At 38.9% G+C, this 25,025-nt stretch overlaps 2 protein-coding genes across 3 annotated transcripts in view; both read left to right on the top strand.

The window, feature by feature from the left end:
• The window catches only part of dner (delta/notch-like EGF repeat containing), a 50,455-nt gene extending 44,479 nt beyond the window's left edge, over window positions 1-5,976 (top strand). Inside the window, exon 13 of the mRNA XM_007251594.4 lies at window positions 3,265-5,976. Coding sequence (XP_007251656.3) covers window positions 3,265-3,376 — 112 coding nt within the window. The 3' untranslated portion in view covers window positions 3,377-5,976. The remainder of the gene's footprint in view (window positions 1-3,264) is intronic.
• Window positions 5,977-6,071: 95 nt separating this feature from the next.
• pid1 (phosphotyrosine interaction domain containing 1) overlaps window positions 6,072-25,025 on the top strand; it is a 33,418-nt gene continuing 14,464 nt past the window's right edge. Inside the window, exons 1-3 of one of the 2 annotated variants that reach the window (XM_049483261.1) lie at window positions 6,072-6,201; window positions 8,044-8,079; window positions 10,442-10,761. In XM_049483261.1, the coding sequence (XP_049339218.1) occupies window positions 10,732-10,761 (30 nt within the window). In that variant the 5' untranslated portion in view covers window positions 6,072-6,201; window positions 8,044-8,079; window positions 10,442-10,731. Of the gene's footprint in view, window positions 6,202-8,043; window positions 8,080-10,332; window positions 10,762-25,025 lie in introns of those variants that run through there. The other variant, XM_007251593.4, reaches the window with a different exon arrangement.

Below are 25,025 nucleotides of genomic sequence, written 5' to 3'. Positions count from 1 at the left end.
CGCCAGAATTTGTAGAACAACTGTGACGTGCATTCCTTAACACATACACATAGCCAGATAGAGAAAACTCTTACTCAGCATTTCAAAAAAGCTCACTGAGGGTAGAATGGTCACAGTACACATTATCATCGCATAGAACAAAAAGTAATATCATTAATAGTCGTCATTGTTTATGAATCATCACACGTCATTGATTATGAATCATTTCAATAAACACCTTCCATCACACAATCACATTCATGGTCACAAGTGTATAAAACCAAGAATCTGGTCATGCAGACTGTTTCTACAACTTTTAGGAGATCAGTAAACTCCAGCACTGTGGTACCGTGATAGGATGCAGCACCTGTGCAACAAGTCCAGTCGTGCAATTTCCTCACTACTAAATATTCCACAGCCAACTGTCAGTGATATTATAACACAGTGGAAGGGACTGGGAATGACAGTGACTCTGTGCTCTGTCAGTTTAAAATAACAGAACGGGGTCAGCGAATGCTGAGGAGCCTAGTGCACAGAGTTCACCAACTTTCTGCAGTCACTACAGAATCACTACACACCTCAAAACTTCTTGTAGCTTCAGAGTTCATCACTACACACCTCCAAACTTCATGTAGCTTCAGATTAGATCATCACTACACACCTCCAAACTTCATGTAGCGTCAGATTAAGATCATCACTACACACCTCCAAACTTCATGTAGCTTCAGAGTTCATCACTACACACCTCGAAACTTCTTGTAGCTTCAGAGTTCATCACTACACACCTCCAAACTTCATGTAGCGTCAGATTAAGATCATCACTACACACCTCCAAACTTCATGTAGCTTCAGAGTTCATCACTACACACCTCCAAACCTCATGTAGCTTCAGAGTTCATCACTACACACCTCCAAACTTCATGTAGCTTCAGAGTTCATCACTACACACCTCCAAACCTCATGTAGCTTCAGAGTTCATCACTACACACCTCCAAACCTCATGTAGCTTCAGAGTTCATCACTACACACCTCCAAACTTCATGTAGCTTCAGAGTTCATCACTACACACCTCCAAACTTTATGTAGCTTCAGATTAGATCATCACTACACACCTCCAAACTTCATGTAGCTTCAGATTAGATAATCACTACACACCTCCAAACTTCATGTAGCGTCAGATTAGATCATCACTACACACCTCCAAACTTCGTGTAGCTTCAGATTAATCATCAATACACACCTCCAAACTTCATGTAGCTTCAGAGTTCATCACTACACACCTCCAAACCTCATGTAGCTTCAGAGTTCATCACTACACACCTCCAAACTTCATGTAGCTTCAGAGTTCATCACTACACACCTCCAAACCTCATGTAGCTTCATAGTTCATCAATACACACCCCCAAACTTCATGTAGCTTCAGAGTTCATCACTACACACCTCCAAACCTCATGTAGCTTCAGAGTTCATCAATACACACCTCCAAACTTCATGTAGCTTCAGAGTTCATCACTACACACCTCCAAACTTCATGTAGCTTCAGAGTTCATCACTACACACCTCCAAACCTCATGTAGCTTCGGAGTTCATCACTACACACCTCCAAACTTCATGTAGCTTCAGAGTTCATCACTACACACCTCCAAACTTCATGTAGCTTCAGATTAGATCATCACTACACACCTCCAAACTTCATGTAGCTTCAGAGTTCATCACTACACACCTCCAAACTTCATGTAGCTTAAGAGTTCATCACTACACACCTCCAAACTTCATGTAGCTTCAGAGTTCATCACTACACAACTTTAAACTTCATGTAGCTTCAGAGTTCATCACTACACACCTCCAAACCTCATGTAGCTTCGGAGTTCATCACTACACACCTCCAAACTTCATGTAGCTTCAGATTAGATCATCACTACACACCTCCAAACTTCATGTAGCTTCAGAGTTCATCACTACACACCTCCAAACTTCATGTAGCTTAAGAGTTCATCACTACACACCTCCAAACTTCATGTAGCTTCAGAGTTCATCACTACACAACTTTAAACTTCATGTAGCTTCAGAGTTCATCACTACACACCTCCAAACCTCATGTAGCTTCAGAGTTCATCACTACACACCTCCAAACTTCATGTAGCTTAAGAGTTCATCACTACACACCTCCAAACTTCATGTAGCTTCAGAGTTCATCACTACACAACTTTAAACTTCATGTAGCTTCAGAGTTCATTATACACACCTCCAAACTTCATGTAATGCTTCAGATAAGATCAACAACAGTAGAGTGTAGAGAGACTCATGGAAAGGGTTGGCAATATGTGTGTATATATCTGTCTGTCCGGCTGTCCATCTTTTTATCTATCTGTCTATTTCTCTATCTATCTATTAATCTATATATGCTTGTCGTCTTTGTGTCTGCCTGTATATCTGTCTGTCACCTCCACATCCCATACCAGGTTATTATGGCAACATCTATCCTTCTGTCTGTCTATCTATTTCTCTATCTATTTATTTTTTATCTATTTATCCTCTCTGTCTTCTGTTTGTTTGTCTGTCATCTCCATATGCCATGTCAAGTAATTATGGCAATATCTGTCTGTGTGTATGTGTGTCTATCTATCTATCTATCTATCTATCTATCTATCTATCTATCTATCTATCTATCTATCTATCTATCTATCTATCTATCTATCTATCTATCTATCTCTGGAGTTTACGTGGGATAAAATACAAAACAATGTGCCATGTGTACATACACTCTAAAAAACAGAGGTACGATATGAGTACTTTTTTGTACTCGAAGGTACACTCTTTATAATTGTACTCTCAAAGGTACAATATTGGTCTTTACAGGGTCAGATTTGTTCCCTCTGAAGTACAAAGTCATTTCTAACAGCAATAAGTACAAATTTGTACCATTTAACCAGCCTAAGGGTACATTCAGTATTCTGCATCACTGTACTAATGAACAATATATATTTAAATTGCACATTTTTTATTTGAAAGCCAGACAATTTTGTATCATCAAGTTTTTGAGCCATATTCAGTTGATGATAATGTTTATAATCTTTATGATCTTTACTGGCACAAAAACCATGGGTACAAAAAAGGACTTTCACTGAAAGGTACTTTTTTGTGCCTCAATATAAGGTACAGCCCCAGCGACAAGCTTTGTACTCTTTTAAGTACAAATCTGTACTTATATTTCTTAGAGTGTATACTATATAATTTTAAATTATTCTATGAACTACAGCTTCCAGAGCAATGTTTATTTTTCAGGTTTGGAAAGAAATCCCGGCCAGCCATGTACGACGCCGCTCCCATCTCTTATGAAGACTACAGTCCGGACGACAAGCCACTCGTCACACTCATCAAAACAAAAGATTTGTAAAGCACTGAATACAAACACACACATACTCACACACACTCACACGCATACATAGATCATAGGTTCAATTTAGCTGATGCCAACCACTAAAGTATTTATTTACCTTGATAAAGGTTAAAAAAAGAAGAAACAAAGCTGTAAAAAAGTAAGTAATAGAGTAATTTAGATGAATTTTGGTATTTAATAGATCTATTTTACCACTGAAGCTTTGAGTTCACATCAGGCAGTAGAGCGTAAATTCACAGTATATTAGTGCTGTTCTGGATTAGCAGCAGGATAAACTCTTGTTTTCAGACACGGCTGTTGTGTGGAGGATTAGATGATAAATGCTGTACTGGTTCTGACTGTAGCAGAGGCTTTGATATTCAGACAGCAGGAGCGCTGGTAGTCTGAGCTGAACTTGTAGATGTAGAACCTGCAGTACAGCGCGGTTATGCTGTAAGTTGTTATAAAGCTGTAGGATGCCTTACGCTCTGCATGGGTAGACTCGATGGTTTCAGCTTTGAAAGAGTACATCAGTGGTATTCTGTCCTGATCTCTAGTGTATAGTCCATCAACGAAGACCATAATTTGACCAAAAGTCTCAGAATCAGATCAAATACCACAAAATAGAAAAATAACAATACAGAATCCAACATGAGAATGACCTCTATCCACTTAAAGAAAAGTAAAAAAAAAAAAAACAAGTAATCCAGATGTACAGAGGGAGTCCCAGCTTTTTATATAAACTGCATGTTTGAGCAAAATCATGTGTTCTCAGTTAATTTCTCTGTTCTCTATTCAGTGGCTGAGCCATGGAATATTGGATATTGAGAGTAAAATTGAGTTTTCCTTAAATTCAAACAGATAAGAATGAGCTCTCTAAATGTGTGATTAATCAGCTGAGTGTGTGACGACCATCAACACTCACTGTAACACCCAACATGTTTAAAATCATTCTAGGAAAGCTTATTCAATCCATTTCAGCCTCTTCCCAAAACTTGTGACCATATAAGTTACAGCAGTTTAAAGCATTTAAAGCAGTGTAGTGGTGTGGGCTGAGTTTTAGATTTAGTTGGTTTCTGGTATTTAGGGTTTAAACGTGTTAAAATAATGGTCTGCTATAATTTACTACTATAGATACAGCAGATAGAGATGAGGATAGAACATTCTGAAGTACTCCTTTACCCCCTGAAACCTTTTGTACTATGTTGTTTATCTGTTTTCTTTGGTGTTCTTTTCCAGAGTCTCATGCCATAATATTGGTAGTAGAAGAGTCTTAAATGCCACTGTTTTGTGGAGGCAGCATATTTAAAACCATTCTGCTTTTAAAAAGTAATATTTTGGTTGTTTGATTTGACTCAGTTTATGCACTATAAGTACTAATGTAGAAGAGGCATAGTTAACATTGTATGGTTAATACAGAGTGTTCATCTGGCTCCATTCTCTCTCTGTCACTCTCTCTCTCTCTCTCTTTCAGGCTCTCTCTCTTTCTGGCTGTAGTGGTCCTCTCAGGGTCCTCCTCCCATCTCGCTCTCTCTCTCTTTCTCTCTCTCTGTCTCTCTCTCTGTCTCTCTCTCCCTGTAACAACTCGGTTCTCTTCTCACCCTGTTCTCCAGTGTCTCCCGCTCATCCTCGTGCTGTTGTTGATGTTGGTGATGGTTGGCGTTTTAGAGCTGATCTGGGAACAGTTTCTCTATAGACTCATATTCAAGGACCCATATCATGGTGTGTGGTGCAATAGTTTAAAGGGGACATATTATCTAAAACTTGTTATTGTGACATCACATTAAAAAAACCTGCATAGAACCAGCTTATTTGCATATAAGTGACAAAGCCCTTAAACGGCTCATCCTGAAGGGACTGAAACTCTCATATGAATCATATGCTTTTATAAGCCATTTGGATGCTCCCTTATTGTGACTTTACATTAAAGAAACCTGCATAGAACCACACAATTTCTGTCATTTTGGTTTATAACTTCAAACAGTACGCAGCAGAATTAGCCAGCAGACTTTGTCTGAGGGAGGGATCTGTACCTACTGTCCAAGGCAAGTCAGCAAATGAGGGAAGTATAAGAAGTTTTGTGCCTCTAGCATAGTTAAGCATGAACTTGCTTGTTTGTAATTTGCCGTTTAGCACAAGCTAAAGCTAACTTGTGGTAAATGCTCAGTGTAAACATTGGGAAACAGATTATTTGCATAAAAGTGACAGAGCCTCTAAATGGTTGATCCTAAAAGGGACTAAAACTATTATAAACTATCATAATAAAGCTGCTAATATCTATGTATGTAAGAATGATTTTGTGCAAAGAACTTCATGAACCTGTTTGTATATCCCATAGACCTATTCTAACTTGTGTAAAAAAGAGATATATGTCCCCTTTAAAGACACGGTCTATTTAATTCTAAGCATTAAAGAGAGGTTGGGAAATAATAGAAAATGATTGCAGTTGTGATTAAAACAAATCTTAAACACTCTATAAAGAGGACAGTATTGCTGGTCCCAGGTCAGCGCTAAAGGTCTTTAGCCAGAGCACTGTTTCTGTTAGATAAAAGACAAAACCCAACGTGGTTCTATATGTGAAATGATGTATTAATAAAGGTGAACTCTTGTTTACTGAATACTGTGTCCTGTGTTGATTGCATTTTGATCAAAATGTAAACACTCAGACCCATCAGCCAACAGCATATGTTATATATTGAGACCATATTTTCAGGCCAAAAATGTCAAAACTGGGTCAGAAACACAGGAAAGATGACCTGTCTTCACCTGCTTCTTCTGGAGCAGCAGTGTTCTACATCTCTCAGCAGTTCATAAGCCTCATAGAGCAGCACTTCATTATACAGGTGAGCTGTAATACAGCATGACATAAATTACAACAAACATCTGAAGACTTTAGTTGTCAGTGGTACGGTATGATCCAGAAACAACACTGACACAGTCACACCTTTCTATTTTACATTTCTATTTAGCTTGCTTATTTATGAAGCAGAGATTTGTTTAGTCTTTTACCCTGTATTCTTGCCCTGTATGATCACTGTCTGAAGTATCAGGATTATATCTGTTGGTATAAGGCAAAAACACATAAACACACTCAAGACTTGTTAAAATCCGATTTCACATCCAGACTGAAATGCATCTATACAAATTTAATTGAAATCACATTTCAACCCATCTCCAAGTGTGGTTATGTGGTTTTTAACTGTTGAGATTATCACAAATCAATTTGAATTCAATCTAGATACACCAGAAATCAGATTTGGACATTCTGAACATAGCCATGTAAATATGATCACTCAAACCACTTAAGAAGGTTTAACTGAGATGTATTTGAGCCCTTCTATATCAGTGTAAACACATCAATCTCTCTACAAAGTGCATTTTACACCCAAAACTGCTCCTAAAACAACTAAAACCTTAACGAAAATAAAGGATACTTACAGTACTTTATTTTAATAAGTAAACCTAAGTAAAGTTGAATATATTTTGAGTATATATTTTGTATTAAGTATAATAGGATCAATGCACTTCTAGTAAAAATATTAATGTATTATTTTAATACTTTTTGGGACTAAATTGGTGCAATTTTAGTACTTAGAAATATACTTTTAAGTATGATTTGAATGTACAAATAGTACACTCTGAGCACATAACTAATTTACTAATATCTGCAAGAAAATCTCAGTAAGTGTAAACTAGTAATTTACTCTAAGTTTACTACTTGTACACTTGAAGTATAATTTTAAGTGTACTGTAGTTATACATTTAGTAAACTTTGAGTACACAAGCCGTTTATATCTAAGTTTAATTTTGTAGTTCAGGCATACTTTGAATTAAACTAAATGTGAACTTATACGTGAACTGTTGGTTTACTACTTATAAACTTCTATTACACTTTTTTCTTATTAAAATAATGGTTTTATACTTTTAAGCATTTTTATACATTTAAGCATTTTTATAAGTCTTTTAAGTGAAGTTGACATAATACAGTTTACTTATATTTTATTTTTTTCACTCTGAAGTACACTTCTAGGTTTTTAATTACACTACTGTTTTTAATTAGATTAAGTATCAGACTACACATATAAAAATAAGCAAGAGATACGTTCACACCTTGGAAGAATAAATGGCACTATAAGCCAAGTTTACTTAAGTATATTTATGTTTAGTATGTCACAGAAAAGTAAACTAAAAGCATACTTGCTTAATTTTATTTTTAAAGAAGTATACTAATAGTAAACTTAAATAAACTTCTTTTTTTGTGAGGAAACACCTGTTATAGCTGTTTTGCAATGAATGATTTAGCATATTCCATCCCAGACTGCAATCAAATTTTAGTCCGACTAGGCAAGATGCATTTTATATCAGTGCAATTGCACCTTATCAGGATACAATACAGATACTAGTCATATAAAGTGACCAGTTTCGTTAATTGTGCTGTCATTATTCAGCTGTAGGATATTTGTGTTTCATTTTGCCATTTTCTGTGGATGATTTTTTAACCGACTTTAGCTTGCATTTTTGGAGCAAATATATGAATATTTTGTGTGTTTTTATGGAAATTAAGTCTAATAATTGTTACAACTGTTACATATTTTAATAACATGCAGTTATTGGCCAAGATAATACATGTGGGGGCTTGTATCGGTGGCCCAACTGGAAACATGAATGTTTTGTCTACTCTACAGGTTCCATGTGGCCTCCACGTATAGATTCCCATTAAAGTAAGTGATGTACCAGGAGGGGTTAACCTCTGAAGACCCTGTGTCCTCATATGGAAAATAACATTTCTGCTTCTCTGCACTATGATACTTGGTTTTATTTATTTTTTTTATGTGCTGACCCTTTTACCACATATGGAGACACTGCACATACCACCTAGTGGTCACATGACGACGATACACTTAACTTATTGAAAACAAGAGGCAGGAATCCCAGTTGAAGGTTTCTACAGCCAGTCCAAACAGAAACATGGGCCAGGTAAAAATCCTCATTGATTTTACTTACTGTAGAAAGCTAAATATTTGTTGAACTGATTTGGGTCTTTTTGATCCCACATAGCAAGGATAAGTTTAAAACTTTCCTATATGAGGACATTGTTTTTTTTTAGTTGTTTTTTTTTTCCTGCTAATCCCTAAGCAAAAGTCTGGGTCTCAGAAGGTTAAACATGGGCCCCATCTGGGTTGTACACAGCACATGGGGTCTAAATAGGAGCCTTATGTGACATAAGGTGGGCTGTCACGATTAGGTCCATTTGGAAGCTCAAATGGCTTCCAGTAACAACACATACAGTACAATCTCATTCAGAGGCCATGCTCGCCTACAGTATAACCCACCTACCTCACGTTTCACCCATGAGAGCTACCTGAATGTGTTGGCTGCGGAGAAAAAGAATAAATAAAAAATTAACTGAGAATAAGTCAGAATGAGACGATTCAGAGACAGTGAGAGAGAGAGAGAGAGAGAGAGAGAGAGAGAGAGAGAGATATGGTTTATTGCTGCTTTAAGTGAACACAGACTGATAAACAGAAACAGCTGCTGAACATCAGCTTCTCACTCATACACAAACACATGAATAACTCTCTTTCTCTTTTTCTCAGAAGTATGGATCCAGATTAAATGTTTGTCTGGTGTTGATAGTTTTATTGAAACAGTTCTTCGCCAATATGATTCTAATATTGTCAGATTGGAAGGTGGCAGATTAGAGAGAGTTTATATAATCATTGATGATTTGTACGAGCTAAAAGACCATCTAACATTACACACAAGATCAGATCCAATCAGACTTTAGTGACTTTAACTGATCTCAATATTTTGTCCCTCTCCTAGTATTATCACGATATATTGTATTGTGTGCAACATATGTTGTGTGGAAACATATGATCAAGGAGAAACAGCAATATGTATTTTCATGAGGGAGAGTCACCTGGAAAAGTTTTCTCAGTCTTGAAGGAGTTCCTGGAGGTGCTGAACAATAGTTACTGCTTTTCCTTCATGCTGTGAAGCTCCAGCTTATCCCAAATCACCATTTCAGTTTATCAGGTTTAGATCAGGGTATTGTGGAGGATAAACATTTTTTTTTACTGTTTATTATGTAATTCCATAAAAAAATAGACTTTGTTATTGTACAGAACGTCATGTTAAAAAAAAAAGAAACAATGCCATGTGGGACCCAAATCAGTCCAACAATTATTTAGCTTTCTACAATAAGTAAATAAACTAGTTAAAAAAAAAAAAAAAAACTAATCGATGAAGATAATTACCTGGCACATGTTTCTCTTTGGAGTGGTTGTAGAAATTTCTGCCTCTTGTTTTCGATCAAGTGAGTGTAATCTCTTATCTTCTTTTTATCTTAATTTCTTCATCAATTAAACCTCAAGTTTTATTTGTGTCTATGTTTGGCTTTTATTCTCTGTTATTTAACATTTTCTTTTCATTTTAAATTATTAAATATCAGAGTAGTTATCATTTTCTTTGTTGTGTAAATCCCTGTTTTTGTAAATGCTCAGCTACTTTGAAAATGAGGGTTGGCCTCATTGTACTTCCGAGTCAAAATATAGGTTGATTGATTGATTAATTTTTGTCCACTTTAATTAGCATGGACATTTATCAGCCAATCTTAGAGCAGCTTAGCTGTGCCTACTGCATTGGAAAAATAAAAATGTAGCTAAAACAGCAAATAAAGCAGAGTAAACCATTTTTTCTTTTTTGTTTTGTTTTACTGCTAGGGAAATCATGTGAAATGATAAAAGTTAAAAAATATCATTGTGATGATTTGTGAAATATGAGTACAATAGTTTTATTCATCATTTAGTTTTTAATTTATTAAGTTTTATTTTTGAGTGCATTGCAGACATTGCTTATGTTCCAGTTATGATTTTATATTGTATATATATATATATATATATATATATATATATATACATATAATTTTTTTGCTTTAAAACTAGAACATAATTGAAATCTGAAATGGTTAATGATGTCACCTTAGGGGCTCTGTAAATAACACTGAATGAGAAGATGTTTCCAAACTTTTGACTGGTACCGTGTATCTTCTAACACCCAATACTACACCTTCTATTACAGCAGTATTAAAGCGCGTGCAGCGGCCTCTGCTGGTCGCTGAGGGAACTGCACGCGGACAAACAAAAAAAGGGGGCCGAATAGAGGAGGAGGCGCGTGCGGCTCCTGCAGGCGGAGCTTCTTCCTCGCGCCCCCGTCGCGCTGTGTTTTCTGCTCGGCTCTGCTGGAGGAGAGGAGACGCGAGAACATAAGAAGGAGAAGGAGGTCGGCCAGCGGCAGATGTTGATCAGGAGGAGCTTCAGCAGCTTCAGGAGCTTCAGCAGGCCGCGAGAACCGCCCCGAACCCAGCTGAGATGTGGCAGCCCGCGAGCGAGAGACTGCAGGTGAGGAGGAGCGGGGGTCTGGGGAGGGTTCTGGGGCTCCACATTCATACAGGGCTTTCTGCTTCCCTCTCTCTGTCCCCACCATCCGTTCCACCTTAAACACGGAGGCGCCTCAATGGAACTGCTGCGCCATTTAAGGTGGAACGGAAAATTGGAATAGGCGTGAGGGAATAAGTAGACAATTCCAGTCTGGACTCACACAGATCCTGCTCTGCTGAAGAGTAAGACTCCAGACAGCTTCTCCTCTACCTGCTGCTTCTGCATGGCTTTGGAGGGCTTTTTGGAAGGGGGTTACTGTTGCTAATTTGCTCCAGATGTCCAGCAGCACTGCGGCCAAAGAGGACTTGCACCCCCCCCCCCCTTCCACTCTCTCTTTCTCTCTTTCTGTCTCTCTTTCTCATTCTCTTTCTCTCTCTCTCTCTCTCTCCAGCAAGGCCATGGCTTCTGTCTAAGCTTTTGCATTTAGAGAGAACAGCACTGGAGAAAGCTGGGTTCATGCAAAACCACAAATACTAACCAAAAATACAATGAAAAACTGCATGCATGTAAAGAAAAAATATATAATGCACAAGATAAAGCATGCACAATCAAGACCTTGCATTTGTGTGTGTGTTTTTTTGTATCTTTAAAGTGTACAAAAACAGCCAGGTTAGTAGATGAGTCATAACTATTAGCTAAATCAGATGTTGTGCTATTCTGGTGCAAATGCTTTCCAATTTTTAGCTTTTAACTTCACTATTTACAGTACACCGCAGTACACTGCTTATTTGTGTTTACTGTGATCTTATAGACGCTTACAGGGAAAACATACTGCTTTAAACTGCCTGAGATTCCTTTACGCCTTTATGTGCAATAGGATACCGGCCCGGGCCAAATGGTTTGGATTACTATGCAAGTGTGGCCCTGTAAAGTGTGAAAGTTCTCGCTGTGTGTGTATTGAATGTGGTATGGTGACCATATGTCAGTGGAAACACACTGCTGTAAAGTTAAAAAAGAAATGACAGTTTGGGATTGCTCTGCACTGCGTAAAGCACACTTTTTATGTTCTTTTTAAATCGTCAGGGCTCGGCGACACAGCAGAAATAGTATATTGCTGTATCATAGTATATGAATCTCTTCTTGGTGGCTGTAATAATAGAGCAATGTTTTGGATTAGCTAGATTAAAAACTCCCAGTGAAGGTTTGATGGGCTTGAGTACTGCTTCAAATATGGCGGAGGAAGTTTCATACACTGTGACTGGAAGTAAGTTCCTAACTAAGAAAGCAATTTTATCTTATATATTTTATATTATATCTTATATGATTCAAATATGATACAACGATTCTTGACACTGTTTACAGTATACTTTATGTAGAAATTGCATCAAAAGTTGTTTATCATCGCTTATATCTTTACCATGACAAACTTTTATGATGCATTGACCAATAGAAATGCTGTTTTCCACTGAAAGTTACAAAGTTTTTCATTTTCCCATAAAAACGAAAATTATCTAAAAACAAGGTTAATGTCAAACAGCAATAATGGTATAAATGTTTTTATTCGCTGTTACTGTAACTGGGGCTAGTAATGAAAATAACAGATATTCCTCATCTTCAAGCAGTAAAACTAAGCACCTGTGCAGTCTGGTCTGCCTGGATACCACAGAAACCTAAGATACTAGAGAAACCCTCTGGATACCACAGAAACACAGATACTGTAGAAACATTGGATGCTAGAGAAACTCCCTGGACAAAAACCCACTGGATGCCACAAAAACACCATCGAGACTACGAAAACCCACTAGATGCCACAATAATACCTTCAATAACACAAAAACCCACTGTATACCACAAAAACCCAGTGGCTATCACAAAAAACATCTTCGATACCACGAAACCCACTGGATACTTAAAAAGAAAAAAAAAAACACCTTGGATACATCAGAAACCCACTGGATGCCACAAAAACCCACTGGATGCTACAAAAAACACCTGATGCCACAGAAACTCATTGGATGCCAGAAAAACCCTCTGGATACCACAGAAACCCCCTGAATACAGCAGAAACACACTTTATAACACTATAGCACACTGGGTACAGGGTACCTAAATAACCTGGATAAAACAAAAAACAGAATAATAGCCTTGGGTAATGTAAAAATGCTTAGCAACACCTTGGCAACCACTTGGACCAACCACTTGTTATCTTAAAAATCTTGTCAAAGTTTGTCTTAATATTGAACCCATGGCTACACCAAAAGCTCCTGGTGATCCACAGAAACACCTTTTAGAGAACCTGTTTTAAAACACAAATGATTCTGTATGTGTTAATTGGATAGATCAAAGGTAAACTGTACAATACTTTTAGAAGCGCATCAAAGAAACCACATTATACTGACAAGCTACAGGAACAGCTACTGGAACATCTGAGGAAGTCTTAAAGGCAGCTTTAGGCTATGTTCAGACTTCCAGACTATTTTTTGGCATATCTAGATTGGATCCAGATTGATTTTTATTGTCTGTACAGACAGAAACCACATGAAACCACATTTGGAGGTGGTTTAATACAGATGTGTCTCTGTCTGGCTGCTCTGGTTTCTCAAATCAGATTTTAATGTTCAGTCTTTTGTGTCACTCATCAAATCCTGAGTGATATAGGGGTCCAAAAAGAGACATTTGCACGCAAATCCGGTCTGATCTTTAAACAGCTTAGACAGTCGTCTCAACAGATCTGATTTAAGAAACAAATCCGATTTGCCCGGAGTCTGAACATGGTTTTAGTTTGGGTGTTTGTGTGTGTTTATGCTCTAGAATTCTGAAATTCTGATCACCTGACCTGCCTGATCTGTGTTAATGAGCCAGTCAAGGTCTTAATTAAAGGGTTAAATAATTTATAGACTTTACAGCTAATCTTAACCTTTGTACAAGCAGCAATTATTCAATTACTTTGGTATATTCGGTTAAATTTTCTGTTTATTAGTAGACAGTATAATAAAATCTCACACACACAACCTTCCATCTAACAAACTCAGTGATTATATGTGTGTATCCTGTGCTGTTGGATGACTTCTGTGAAGCAGCCATTCCATCCACCAGTTGAGAAAACAGCTTTCAGTGTTTTACCTGCATGAGGAACTCACGCCTGACTTTCTGCAGTAAAACCACAGACTGTGTGTGTGTGTGTGTCAGTGTGTGTGTGTCAGTGTGTGTGTGTCAGTGTGTGTGTGTCAGTGTGTGTGTGTCAGTGTGTGTGTGTCAGTGTGTGTGTGTGTGTGTGTGTGTGTGTCTGTGTGTCTGTGTGTGTGTCAGTGTGTGTGTGTGTCAGTGTGTGTGTGTGTATGTGTGTTTGTGTGTTCTATACGGAGTTGAGTGTGTTTTTGTTTCCCCTGCCTCTGTAAACAGGGCTGAGAGTGGAACTGAGTGAATGATATCTCTCTCTGAGATCTCTGGGTTCAGCTGGAGGACAGATCAGAGGCTCCCGGCCGTCGTAGAACTTCAGTATCCGAACGTTCTGTGAAAGTGTTGCCGCGTGATCAGACCACACTGATATTTGATTAACTTTGTTAAAACTTCCGAAAAGGCTCAGTTGTAACTTCTGCAATGTTAAAAATTATGGCAAATTGCGTTTATTCAGGCTAACTAACTAAAAATTCGTCAAACTAATTCTTGTCAAGTAAATGAACATTGAATGTGTTCGTTTAAATTTTCTAGGCATAGACTTTAGATTTTTGTTAAATGGGTGGGGTATTTGGCTAAATAAGTGGGGCAAAACTGCTGTGGTATGAATGAACAGGGCTAAACTACTGTAGGATGAATGGGTGGGGCTTAAAAACTAGGCTGAATGAGCGGGGCTAAACTGCTGTAGAATGAATGAATGGGACTAAACTACTATAGGGTGATTGGGTGGGGCCTAACTGCTGTAAGCTCAATGAATAGATGTGGCTAATTGTCTGTAGAATCAGTAGGTAGGGATTTCTTATTTTTTAAATTAATGCTAAGATACATTTTAAAGAGAGTCATCCAGTCACTAGCTTTTAGTGCAGTTGGAAGTTTTGTTAGTTTAATTGTGTAAAGTGGAAATTGGGCTATCACAGAATTTTGGACACTTATAAGTACACACACATGAAAATCACTTCTCACCCCATTACACTCATCAGCAAAAATGGGAAGTTGTACCAAGAAGCAATCGACCAGTGACTCAGAATGGCGTCAGGGCATCTTCAGTGATGGGTCCTGCATTTGTCTTGCAGTAGATGACCAACGAATCATCACACATCTAGAAGACCTGGTATCATGGTGTGGGGTGCAAATTCGTACAACACCAGATCACCTTTGGTCTTCATTACCGGCATTTTGACAACCCAGCGTTACATTACTGAGGTCCTGCAACCAGTGGCTTACCATACTGCTCGCGTCTCAAGAACTCGCCTTGAAGACACAGATAGTATGTCATGGTCAGCCTCATCACCAGACCTATTCCTGATTGAAAATGTGTGGGATGTTATTGAATGCTATTTCAACACTGCATGAGAATATTTGAGCTGCATTTGATGGATTATCAGAAAACATCATTAGGAACCTCTACAACTCCATGATATATAGAGGTATCTGGCATGTGGCATTGCACATGTGCTACACTTTGCAATGTTACACTTCTGTCTATCTGGGTGCATCTATTTTTGCAACCAGTTTTTTGATGATCAGTGTAGAAATCCCTGCCTAGTGTTCCCACTCATTGACCGTGTTATTAGGAACACTTGCCTTCCACATTCCCATAAACACACACTCTGAGACCCAAGAGTGGACACGCACTCTCTCGCACATCACTTGTATTCTCTGAATACATGCTCGCTTTGTCCGCTACAGAGTTCCCATGACAACCAGAAGCAGCAGTATCTCTTGCTCACGCTCAGTATCGTGTTGCCATGGCGACGGCCAGTACTGATTTTGCGTGTGTGTACTCAAAAGTGATGCGTAAACGTCTCTAAACGAGGAAAATGGTGTCTGTTTTTTCGCTGCTCCGTGGCCACTCTACCCAGAACACACTGTGTTTGTGTGTTGTTCACGTGTTGGTCTTGAGGGGTATGGGGGAGTTTCTGGGTGGAGATAATTGCAGTTCCTTTTTATTCTTCCTTCTATTTAACAACATCCTTTTTTCCTATCTGTTTTCAATATGATCATCACGTTTGTTGCTTCCCTATTGAATGTGCTGTGTCAGCAGAGTTCGTGTTGTGAAATGCAGCCATATATATATATAGATGAGGTTTGGGTCATTGGGTTCTGCTTCTGTGCTGGAAAGGAGTCTAGATGTTTATATGGCTTTCAGTTCTGTAGGTTTTTAAGACTGTTTTGTTGTGTCAAATCTAAGCTGTAGCCTATGCCTACTCTGCGTGTACATAGGGGTGGGCCAAAATATCGATGTTGCAGTATATTGTATCATTTTTGAAAAAATTGGATATTTCTGTGGAGGCATAGGTGTTCTAAACTCCCTATGATTCGCCCCCCAAATTTGACTTACTAAAGCTGCTGCTTCATTACTCCAAGTGGTGGCACTACTTAAATGAATAGGGTAAACCTGTGGTGAAGAATATTGGTGTTGAATCCATAATTCCTGGTATTTGCTTATTTAGGAGTATTTTATACTTATTAGTAACACTGATGCTGTGAATTATCATCGAGAAATGTATTGCGATACTTTGTGTCACATAATCATGGTATCGTGTAATCATCATAATACTGCTGCGTGATGCAAATTAGAGCTTAAAGTCTCTCCCCGACCCCTCCTTGACCCGGGGCCCAACCCAGACTTGAGATTTCCCACCACTTTCCTTGGGCCAGGGCTGGTCGGGCTCTGTTTTTTAATGCTATTTTTCTGAAACTTTGTTAATTATATTAGAGTCTACAAAAGTCATTGTAAATTATGTTATTGTTCTTGGTCTGTTCCGGTTTAATGAGTGTACAGTGTGTAGCCTTATTGTTGTTGCTTTTTGTGTTTTGCTATAGGCTATATGTTAAAAAAATATATATTTATTATTATTATATTAGAGTAGATGGGGAGATTGGTTCTTAATAAATATTTTTTATTAAATAATAGGTCTGTGCTTCTTCAGTGTTGCAGTGTTAATTAATACAATTCTGAACAGATTTCGAACATTTTCATTCAAACAGTCCGAAAAATATTTTTAAAAAGCTCAGTTTTAATGGTCTATTTACCTAAAAAATGTTTGGTTTAATTCGGGCTCGGGCTCAAAAGAACAGAGTGTGGGGGGGGTGGATCGGGCTCAGGCAGAACGTGCACGGGCTTGTGCTGGGTCGGGTTGGATCTAAGCTCTAATGCAAATGCACATAAAAGGGAGTTGTTTTATGGAACAACAAAGGTTCTTTTTCGTCTTCTATTGTTTAATGGGTGACAACAGCCTGCCTCAACTTCCTGTAATAGGGGGAAATAGGAGTGTGAAAGGGCTGTGAAGTGGAGGTGCTATAAAAGGCTGCAGGACTTTTATAACAGTGGATCTTTAAGACTGCATAACTGTAGAGCTTTATGATGATAGGGCTGTAGTCCATGACTCTCAGGCATGAAGCTTTTAGGACTGTTATGACTGTAGAATGTTTGGACTTGAAGGTGTGGTTATCTCCAATCACACCCTTCACGGATCATAAGGTTATTAAGTGAATTATAAAGTGAACAGTAAAAATAATAACTGTATATATAAATGTATAAAACATTTAAGAATAAGAGTGTGAAGGTGTGGTTATCTCCAATCACACCCTTCAGACTGTAAAACATGGTCTGTGGGACTCTGAGGATTTGGAATTGTGAAGTTGTAGAACTATGACTGTAGGGCAATAGTAGGCCTGTCACGATAGTTATTTTAGGTCTTTTACAGTTTATGTTCATAACCTCAATCGTTTTTGCTGACCTCAGTTTTACCCATTGTGAACCTATTTATGTAAATAAATGAGCCTATTTAGTTATGTAGATGTCAATTTCTAAATATCCTTAATAAATTCAAGTTCACTGCTCTTTAAAAGTACCATATTTTTCATGTAGCATTAGCTGCTAACCGCACTAACCGCTAGTTCTTTTGCCCTTAAGAGGTGAATATTATCGGGGCTGTAGCCTGCTGCTAACCCCAGCTAGCACTGCTGGAGAAGCTTTAGCATTACCTGCTAACTGTGCTACGCCCCTTTTAACCTAGTGCACTTTGTTTATAAAAATGGGCCAGAAAAAAATCCTTATAATCCAGTGAGAAAAATATAGTAACATTGTTTATTATCTCTGGGACACTGAGCAAACGTACTTTTGAGGGCAGAACTACAATACAGTGCAAAAATGCAGTACAAGTTATTCAGTGTCGCGGAATGTGTGTATGTTTGTGTGTGAGTGTTTCTGTGGATTTGCAGTTAAAGTTAATCTCTTGTGGGAGTGTGATTGGATAGTAAACAGGGTGTGATTGGGCATGGTGTGATTGGGCAGGGTGTGATTGTAGGGGCAATTAACTTCACTCCATTAGGAGAATACTACCCCCCACCACCCCCATTGCAGAAACAAGAAACCTAACACAGCAGCATTTCTACAGACTCATTCAGACATGTGTGTGTGAGTGAGTGAGTGTATTTTAGTAGCAGGCTGGTTTAGCTCTGTTCAGGGTTGCCCTGTGTTTTCCGGATTGTTTTGAGGTTTTTGTTGTCACTGGAAAAATCCAGTGTTGCTGCCTCCACCAATCATAGCCTCTCCTTCTGCAGAGCTCTTCCAATCACATCACAGCAGCCCACACAGGCCTTGAGGATGTTTGTGAAATACAACACGGATGCTCACAAAATTACACGTGTACTAGCGCACTCTCACACTCTCTCTCTCTCTCTCTCTCTCTCTCTCTCTCTCTCTATCTCTCACACACACACACACACACACTCACACAGCCTTGCTCAGTATGAACAGTAGTCGCATAGACTTGGCTGGTGGAAAACTTGTTGCTTGGACAAACAACACAACCAGGTTCCTCCATCAGAACCTTCAACTCCTCAGAACTCTATAGAGGAAAGTCTAGAACGGTGGGTGGGCGGCACAGAGCAGCAGACTGCATAACATTTAGCTGATTTCCTGTTCAAACCCACAGTCAGACAATAATACACACAGTCTACACAAAGTCAAGAAGGAATAGAATGTAACAGCGTAGAAGGTATTCTATGAATTAATACAAAAAGACTTGTGAAACCATTAGGATCTGAATAGAATAGAATGAAAGCTAATTAAACATAGTGGACTAGACTAGAATAGAATAGAATAAAATAGAATAGAATAGAAAGTAATGGATGTGAGGGAAAAGAATGGAACGGAACAGATGTAATGAAATGAACAGGAACAGAGTGGAATAAAACAAAATGAATTTACATGAACTGGAATGGAATGTAACATGATTAAATGCAGGGGAATAAAATTGCTACACACATTCACAATGACATTGTTTTGATAAGCTTCTGAAATGTCGCAAGATTTATTTCAATGCAGTTTTACATACATTTTTCACCACGATCTCGCATTATTGATGGTAGAGTCTGACCACTGCACAAAGCCTTCTCCATCCAGCACATCCCAAAGATTCTCAATGAGCTTAAGGTCTGGACTCTGTTGAACAATCCACATGCTCCCTGAACCCTGAACTCTTTCACAATTCCAGCACTATTAATCCTGGCAATGTCATCTTGGAATATGGCCGTGCCATTAGGGAAGAAAAAAATCCATTGATGGAATAACCTGGTCTATATTCAGTATATACAGGGAGTCAGCTGACCTCATTCTTTCAGCACATACTGTTGCTGAACCTAAACCTGCAGACCAACTGCAGCAAACCCACATAATTTCCTTAGTTAGATCCAACGTTTTTTTTTGGCCAGGCAGTGTATAATAATGAAACAAAACTTAACAAAATGTAATATAATGGAATTGATCTGAATGGATGGAAAACAATAGAACAGAATGGGACAAAATAAATAGAATAGAACAGAATGAAAGGAACAGAAAGAAACTGGATAAATAAAATTGAAGTAAATCCTCTAAAACTAAATTGAATGTACTCGTGAGAAACAACACAGCAGCACAACACTTGGTTTGTGTGTGTGTTTGTGTGAGAGTAAGTGAAGGTAAGTCCTGCACACTTTTTAAAATATTACTTTCTCCCTGGCTTTCTCTTAAATTCCACTCTCTTTTTCTGTGACCTGTTAAACCCATCATGGTGAGAGAAAACACACACACACACACACACACACAGACACTCACTACCGTCGTTACCCACATGCACTGTCATACCACATGGTGTGTGTTAGTACACTGGAGGAGGTGTGTTATGGTGATATAACTCTATGGTGATATAATATAACTCACCTCCAGTGTTTTTGTAATACAGGTTTGCACCTTTTTAGTTTCTTCATGTTCTTCCCCCCAAAAAAGTAGATCCAGGAGCTTAGAGTGAAGCAACAGTTTTTGTTGCTTAGTAACCTGTGATTAGGGTTGCAGCGGTAACCGGTTTCACGGTATACCATGGTATTAAAATGCACGGTTATCATACCGTGTGTGTTTGCTTATTACCGGTAAAACGCAAGCCAGCGGAGAAACTCACCCGCGCATGCGCAACTCTGCTCCGCTTCAGCTGCTCAGCACACAGCGGTGAGAACAGCAGAAAGTGCATCAGACTAAACATTATCTCCGTCCGCCTAAAAAAAGGCTAAACTAAAATCAGCAGTGTGGGACTATTTCGGATATCCACCGAACGCACCCGAGGATGGTTATCCGATTTATAATCAATGTGGCCGTAAAGTCACAGCTAAAGGTGGACATACGTCAAACCTGTTCTCCCATCTCCATGAACACCACCCCGCTGTGCAGCGCAAAGTATGTGTTTAGTTTATAATTTTAATCTGAACCTAAATAAAACCTCTTTGTAGTCGTGCACAACCCATGCGGTAAGCACCCGCAAAAGCGCCGAGTTATCCGAAATTTGGGCACGCAGGTACAGGCGTGAAGTGCGTGCTACGACGGATTCACGTGTCCGTGTAAAGGTGCTCGCCGGACTGGATGTAAAAGACGCCATTCATTTACATGCGTTAATTTTCAAATTCTGACGTGCCTGTTTTTCATGTGTTAAAACCAGACTAGGTGTGAAAGCCTTAAAATAGAAATCTCTATTGTGAGGATCATGTCAGAAATAAATCCCCTCTTTCTGCAGTATCTGGTTATATGGCAGTAAAACGGACGTTTACAACAGTTGTTGATCAGACACTGACCCAGGCTCAGTTTATCAGATATGAAATAATTTAAACTTAAATAATTGTACTGAATAGTTTAAACACAGGATCTTTACTTCTTAGAGGACATGTAATGTGTGACACGTGCGTGTGTGTGTATATATATATATATATATATATATATATATATATATATATATATATATATATATATATATATATTTATATATATATATATATATATTAGGGGTGTCACGATCTCGATATTTTATCGAAATCGAATCGAAATGAGGTCATGGTCTCGAGTATCGAAGTCGAAAAGAGGATCGACGATCCCTCCCGCGCGCGCTACGCAAATAGCGCAGCGCGCTACGCAAATGGCGCGGCACCAACACTTTCAACCACGGAGGAGAAACTGAAAACGGATTTATAGAAATATAGACAGGGCTCTCAAGTTTTGAGTGTCGGCGGGAGTGTGATCACTGTTTTTTACCTGTCCAACGGGGGAGGGGGGACGGGGGTTGGGCGCGCAGGTTTTGTATCTGTATCTGACGGAGGGGTGGGTGCGCGCAGGTGAGAGCGTGTGAACTCGCTGAAATGCGTGTGTCAGTGTGACTTGAGAACACTGACTATAGATCACAGTGAGGTGGATTAAAAATCTTAAACTTATAATTGACTACACCTGTTGCTTTCAATTGAATTAAAAAAAGCATCTTTCTCTCAGATAAAGTAAACACAAGCGTGTTTCTGACTAAAATAAAAGCTTTTCAGGAGAGATATAAGTTATGTGTAAATATTTATAAGACAATACCTGACAAAATCTGTTTTAATGACGTTAATAAACATCACTGTGACAGCGCTAGTCACAGTTTCACCACATCACTTATCTAACCAGCCTGTACTGATTTCTGCCCCCCAATAATGCTTTCAATAACCTCTAATAGCCTTTAATAGTCTTCAGTAGCCTTTAAAAGACTTACCTGGCGGCCGTGGTGTGTCCACTAAACTCCGTAGTTATAAACATCCTGAGGTTAGCAGCGCGCTAACTGACCTGTTTATAATGTAATCCCAGCAGTGACTCCGTGTCGGCTGTTCTAACCTGCTGCTGTTAGCTGCTTGGGCTGAAAGATGAACTGTAGTGAGCTGTATTATCCGGTTAGTGGGGTTAAAACCTTTATTTGTTTACAGAAACAGTAAAAACGAACTGGCTGAGCTCTGTAGCCCGTGGCTGGGCTTGTGCTGCTGCTGCAGCTCCGACTAGTGGTTGGATGAAGAACTGCAGCTTCATGTAAGTGAGCAGTTTCACCAGCCATCCACACACAGCTCTGATAAACTGCTTGTTTTAATAGTGCACACTGTTGCTACCAAAAAAATTCACTAGATGGCATTACCATATATATCTTAATAAATAATAATAATAATATTTATAATATTTATAATAATAATAATAATAAATATATTATTTAAATTTTATGAGGCATAAAATAATATCAAGAAAAAAAACAAGAAAATCGAGAATCGAATCGAATCGTGACCCTCAAATCGAAAATGAAATCGAATCGAGGATTTAGAGAATCGTGACACCCCTAATATATATATATATATATATATATATATATATATATATATATTTTTTTTATATACACCCTTAAAAACCTGGTTTCCTTCAGCTAATGGTGTACAGTTTATTTTTTTTAAGGAGACATTATCTATATAATTGTTCCAGGTTTCTACAATAAATAGTTAATTGAACAAAAAACCTTTGTTGTAATTTCTTTAAGGGTCAGTTTAATAATATATGTAACAAACTGTGATACCGTGATAACCGTGATACCGCGGTATTTTCTGAGACGGTTATCATACCGTGAAAATCTCATACCGTTGCAACCCTACCTGTGATCAGTGAAATGATCCTTTGCTGTTAATAGATACATCGGTGCAAGTAGAGCATTTTCATCCAGTCAGGTTGTGTGGGCGGAGTTAACGTTTAATTTGTAAGAATGAAATACACACATGGGTACACACACACACACACACACACACACACACACACACACACACACACACACACACACAAACCTAGACCAGACAGGCCTATTTCCTGTAGAGAACCCCCCCAACCTCCCTGCCTGTTCTGTTGAATAAGCTGGAAATAGCCATGATGTTTTTTTTAAACATCCTGGAAGCAAATAAAAATGAATCTGAGTGAAAATATTATTATGAATAGAATTCCATTCCCCCTCCCACAGAGTGCTGTATAAACTAACACACACGCTCTCCCTAAGTCTCTTTCTGTCTCTCTCTTAGTTCAGTTTGAGAAAGCTCATGTGTGTAACTGTGTTACACATTACTGAAAGTGTGTTGTAAGTTAGTGGTGTAACAGTGTGGAGTGTGTTGTAGGTTAGTGGTGTAACAGTGTGGAGTGTGTTGTAGGTTAGTGGTGTAACAGTGTGGAGTGTGTTGTTGGACAGTGGTGTAACAGTGTGGAGTGTGTTGTAGGTTAGTGGTGTAACAGTGTGGAGTGTGTTGTAGGTTAGTGGTGTAACAGTGTGGAGTGTGTTGTAAGTTAGTGATGTAACAGTGTGGAGTGTGTTGTAGGTTAGTGATGTAACAGTGTGGAGTGTGTTGTAGGTTAGTGATGTAACAGTGTGGAGTGTGTTGTAGGTTAGTGGTGTAACAGTGTGGAGTGTTTTGTAGGTTAGTGATGTAACAGTGTGGAGTGTGTTGTAGGTTAGTGGTGTAACAGTGTGGAGTGTGTTGTTGGACAGTAGTGTAACAGTGTGGAGTGTGTTGTAGGTTAGTGATGTAACAGTGTGGAGTGTGTTGTAGGTTAGTGATGTAACAGTGTGGAGTGTGTTGTAGGTTAGTGATGTAACAGTGTGGAGTGTGTTGTAGGTTAGTGGTGTAACAGTGTGGAGTGTTTTGTAGGTTAGTGGTGTAACAGTGTGGAGTGTTTTGTAGGTTAGTGGTGTAACAGTGTGGAGTGTTTTGTAGGTTAGTGGTGTAACAGTGTGGAGTGTGTTGTAGGTTAGTGGTGTAACAGTGTGGAGTGTTTTGTAGGTTAGTGGTGTAACAGTGTGGAGTGTGTTGTTGGACAGTGGTGTAAGAGTGTGGAGTGTGTTGTAGGTTAGTGGTGTAACAGTGTGGAGTGTGTTGTAGGTTAGTGGTGTAACAGTGTGGAGTGTTTTGTAGGTTAGTGGTGTAAGAGTGTGGAGTGTGTTGTAGGTTAGTGGTGTAACAGTGTGGAGTGTGTTGTAGGTTAGTGGTGTAACAGTGTGGAGTGTTTTGTAGGTTAGTGGTGTAACAGTGTGGAGTGTGTTGTTGGACAGTGGTGTAACAGTGTGGAGTGTGTTGTAGGTTAGTGGTGTAACAGTGTGGAGTGTTTTGTAGGTTAGTGGTGTAACAGTGTGGAGTGTGTTGTTGGACAGTGGTGTAACAGTGTGGAGTGTGTTGTTGGACAGTGGTGTAACAGTGTGGAGTGTGTTGTTGGACAGTGGTGTAACAGTGTGGAGTGTTTTGTAGGTTAGTGGTGTAACAGTGTGGAGTGTGTTGTAAGTTAGTGGTGTAACAGTGTGGAGTGTGTTGTAGGTTAGTGGTGTAACAGTGTGGAGTGTGTTGTAAGTTAGTGGTGTAACAGTGTGGAGTGTGTTGTAGGTTAGTGGTGTAACAGTGTGGAGTGTGTTGTAAGTTAGTGGTGTAACAGTGTGGAGTGTTTTGTAGGTTAGTGGTGTAACAGTGTGGAGTGTGTTGTAGGTTAGTGGTGTAACAGTGTGGAGTGTGTTGTTGGACAGTGGTGTAACAGTGTGGAGTGTGTTGTTGGACAGTGGTGTAACAGTGTGGAGTGTGTTGTAGGTTAGTGGTGTAACAGTGTGGAGTGTGTTGTTGGACAGTGGTGTAACAGTGTGGAGTGTGTTGTTGGACAGTGGTGTAACAGTGTGGAGTGTTTTGTAGGTTAGTGGTGTAACAGTGTGGAGTGTGTTGTAAGTTAGTGGTGTAACAGTGTGGAGTGTGTTGTAGGTTAGTGGTGTAACAGTGTGGAG

This window comes from Astyanax mexicanus, chromosome 9 (genome assembly GCF_023375975.1).
Source record: "Astyanax mexicanus isolate ESR-SI-001 chromosome 9, AstMex3_surface, whole genome shotgun sequence".
Taxonomy (NCBI): Eukaryota; Metazoa; Chordata; class Actinopteri; order Characiformes; family Acestrorhamphidae; genus Astyanax; species Astyanax mexicanus.
Note: the sequence above shows the minus strand (reverse complement) of the source record. Positions and strands in the feature narration are given on the sequence as shown.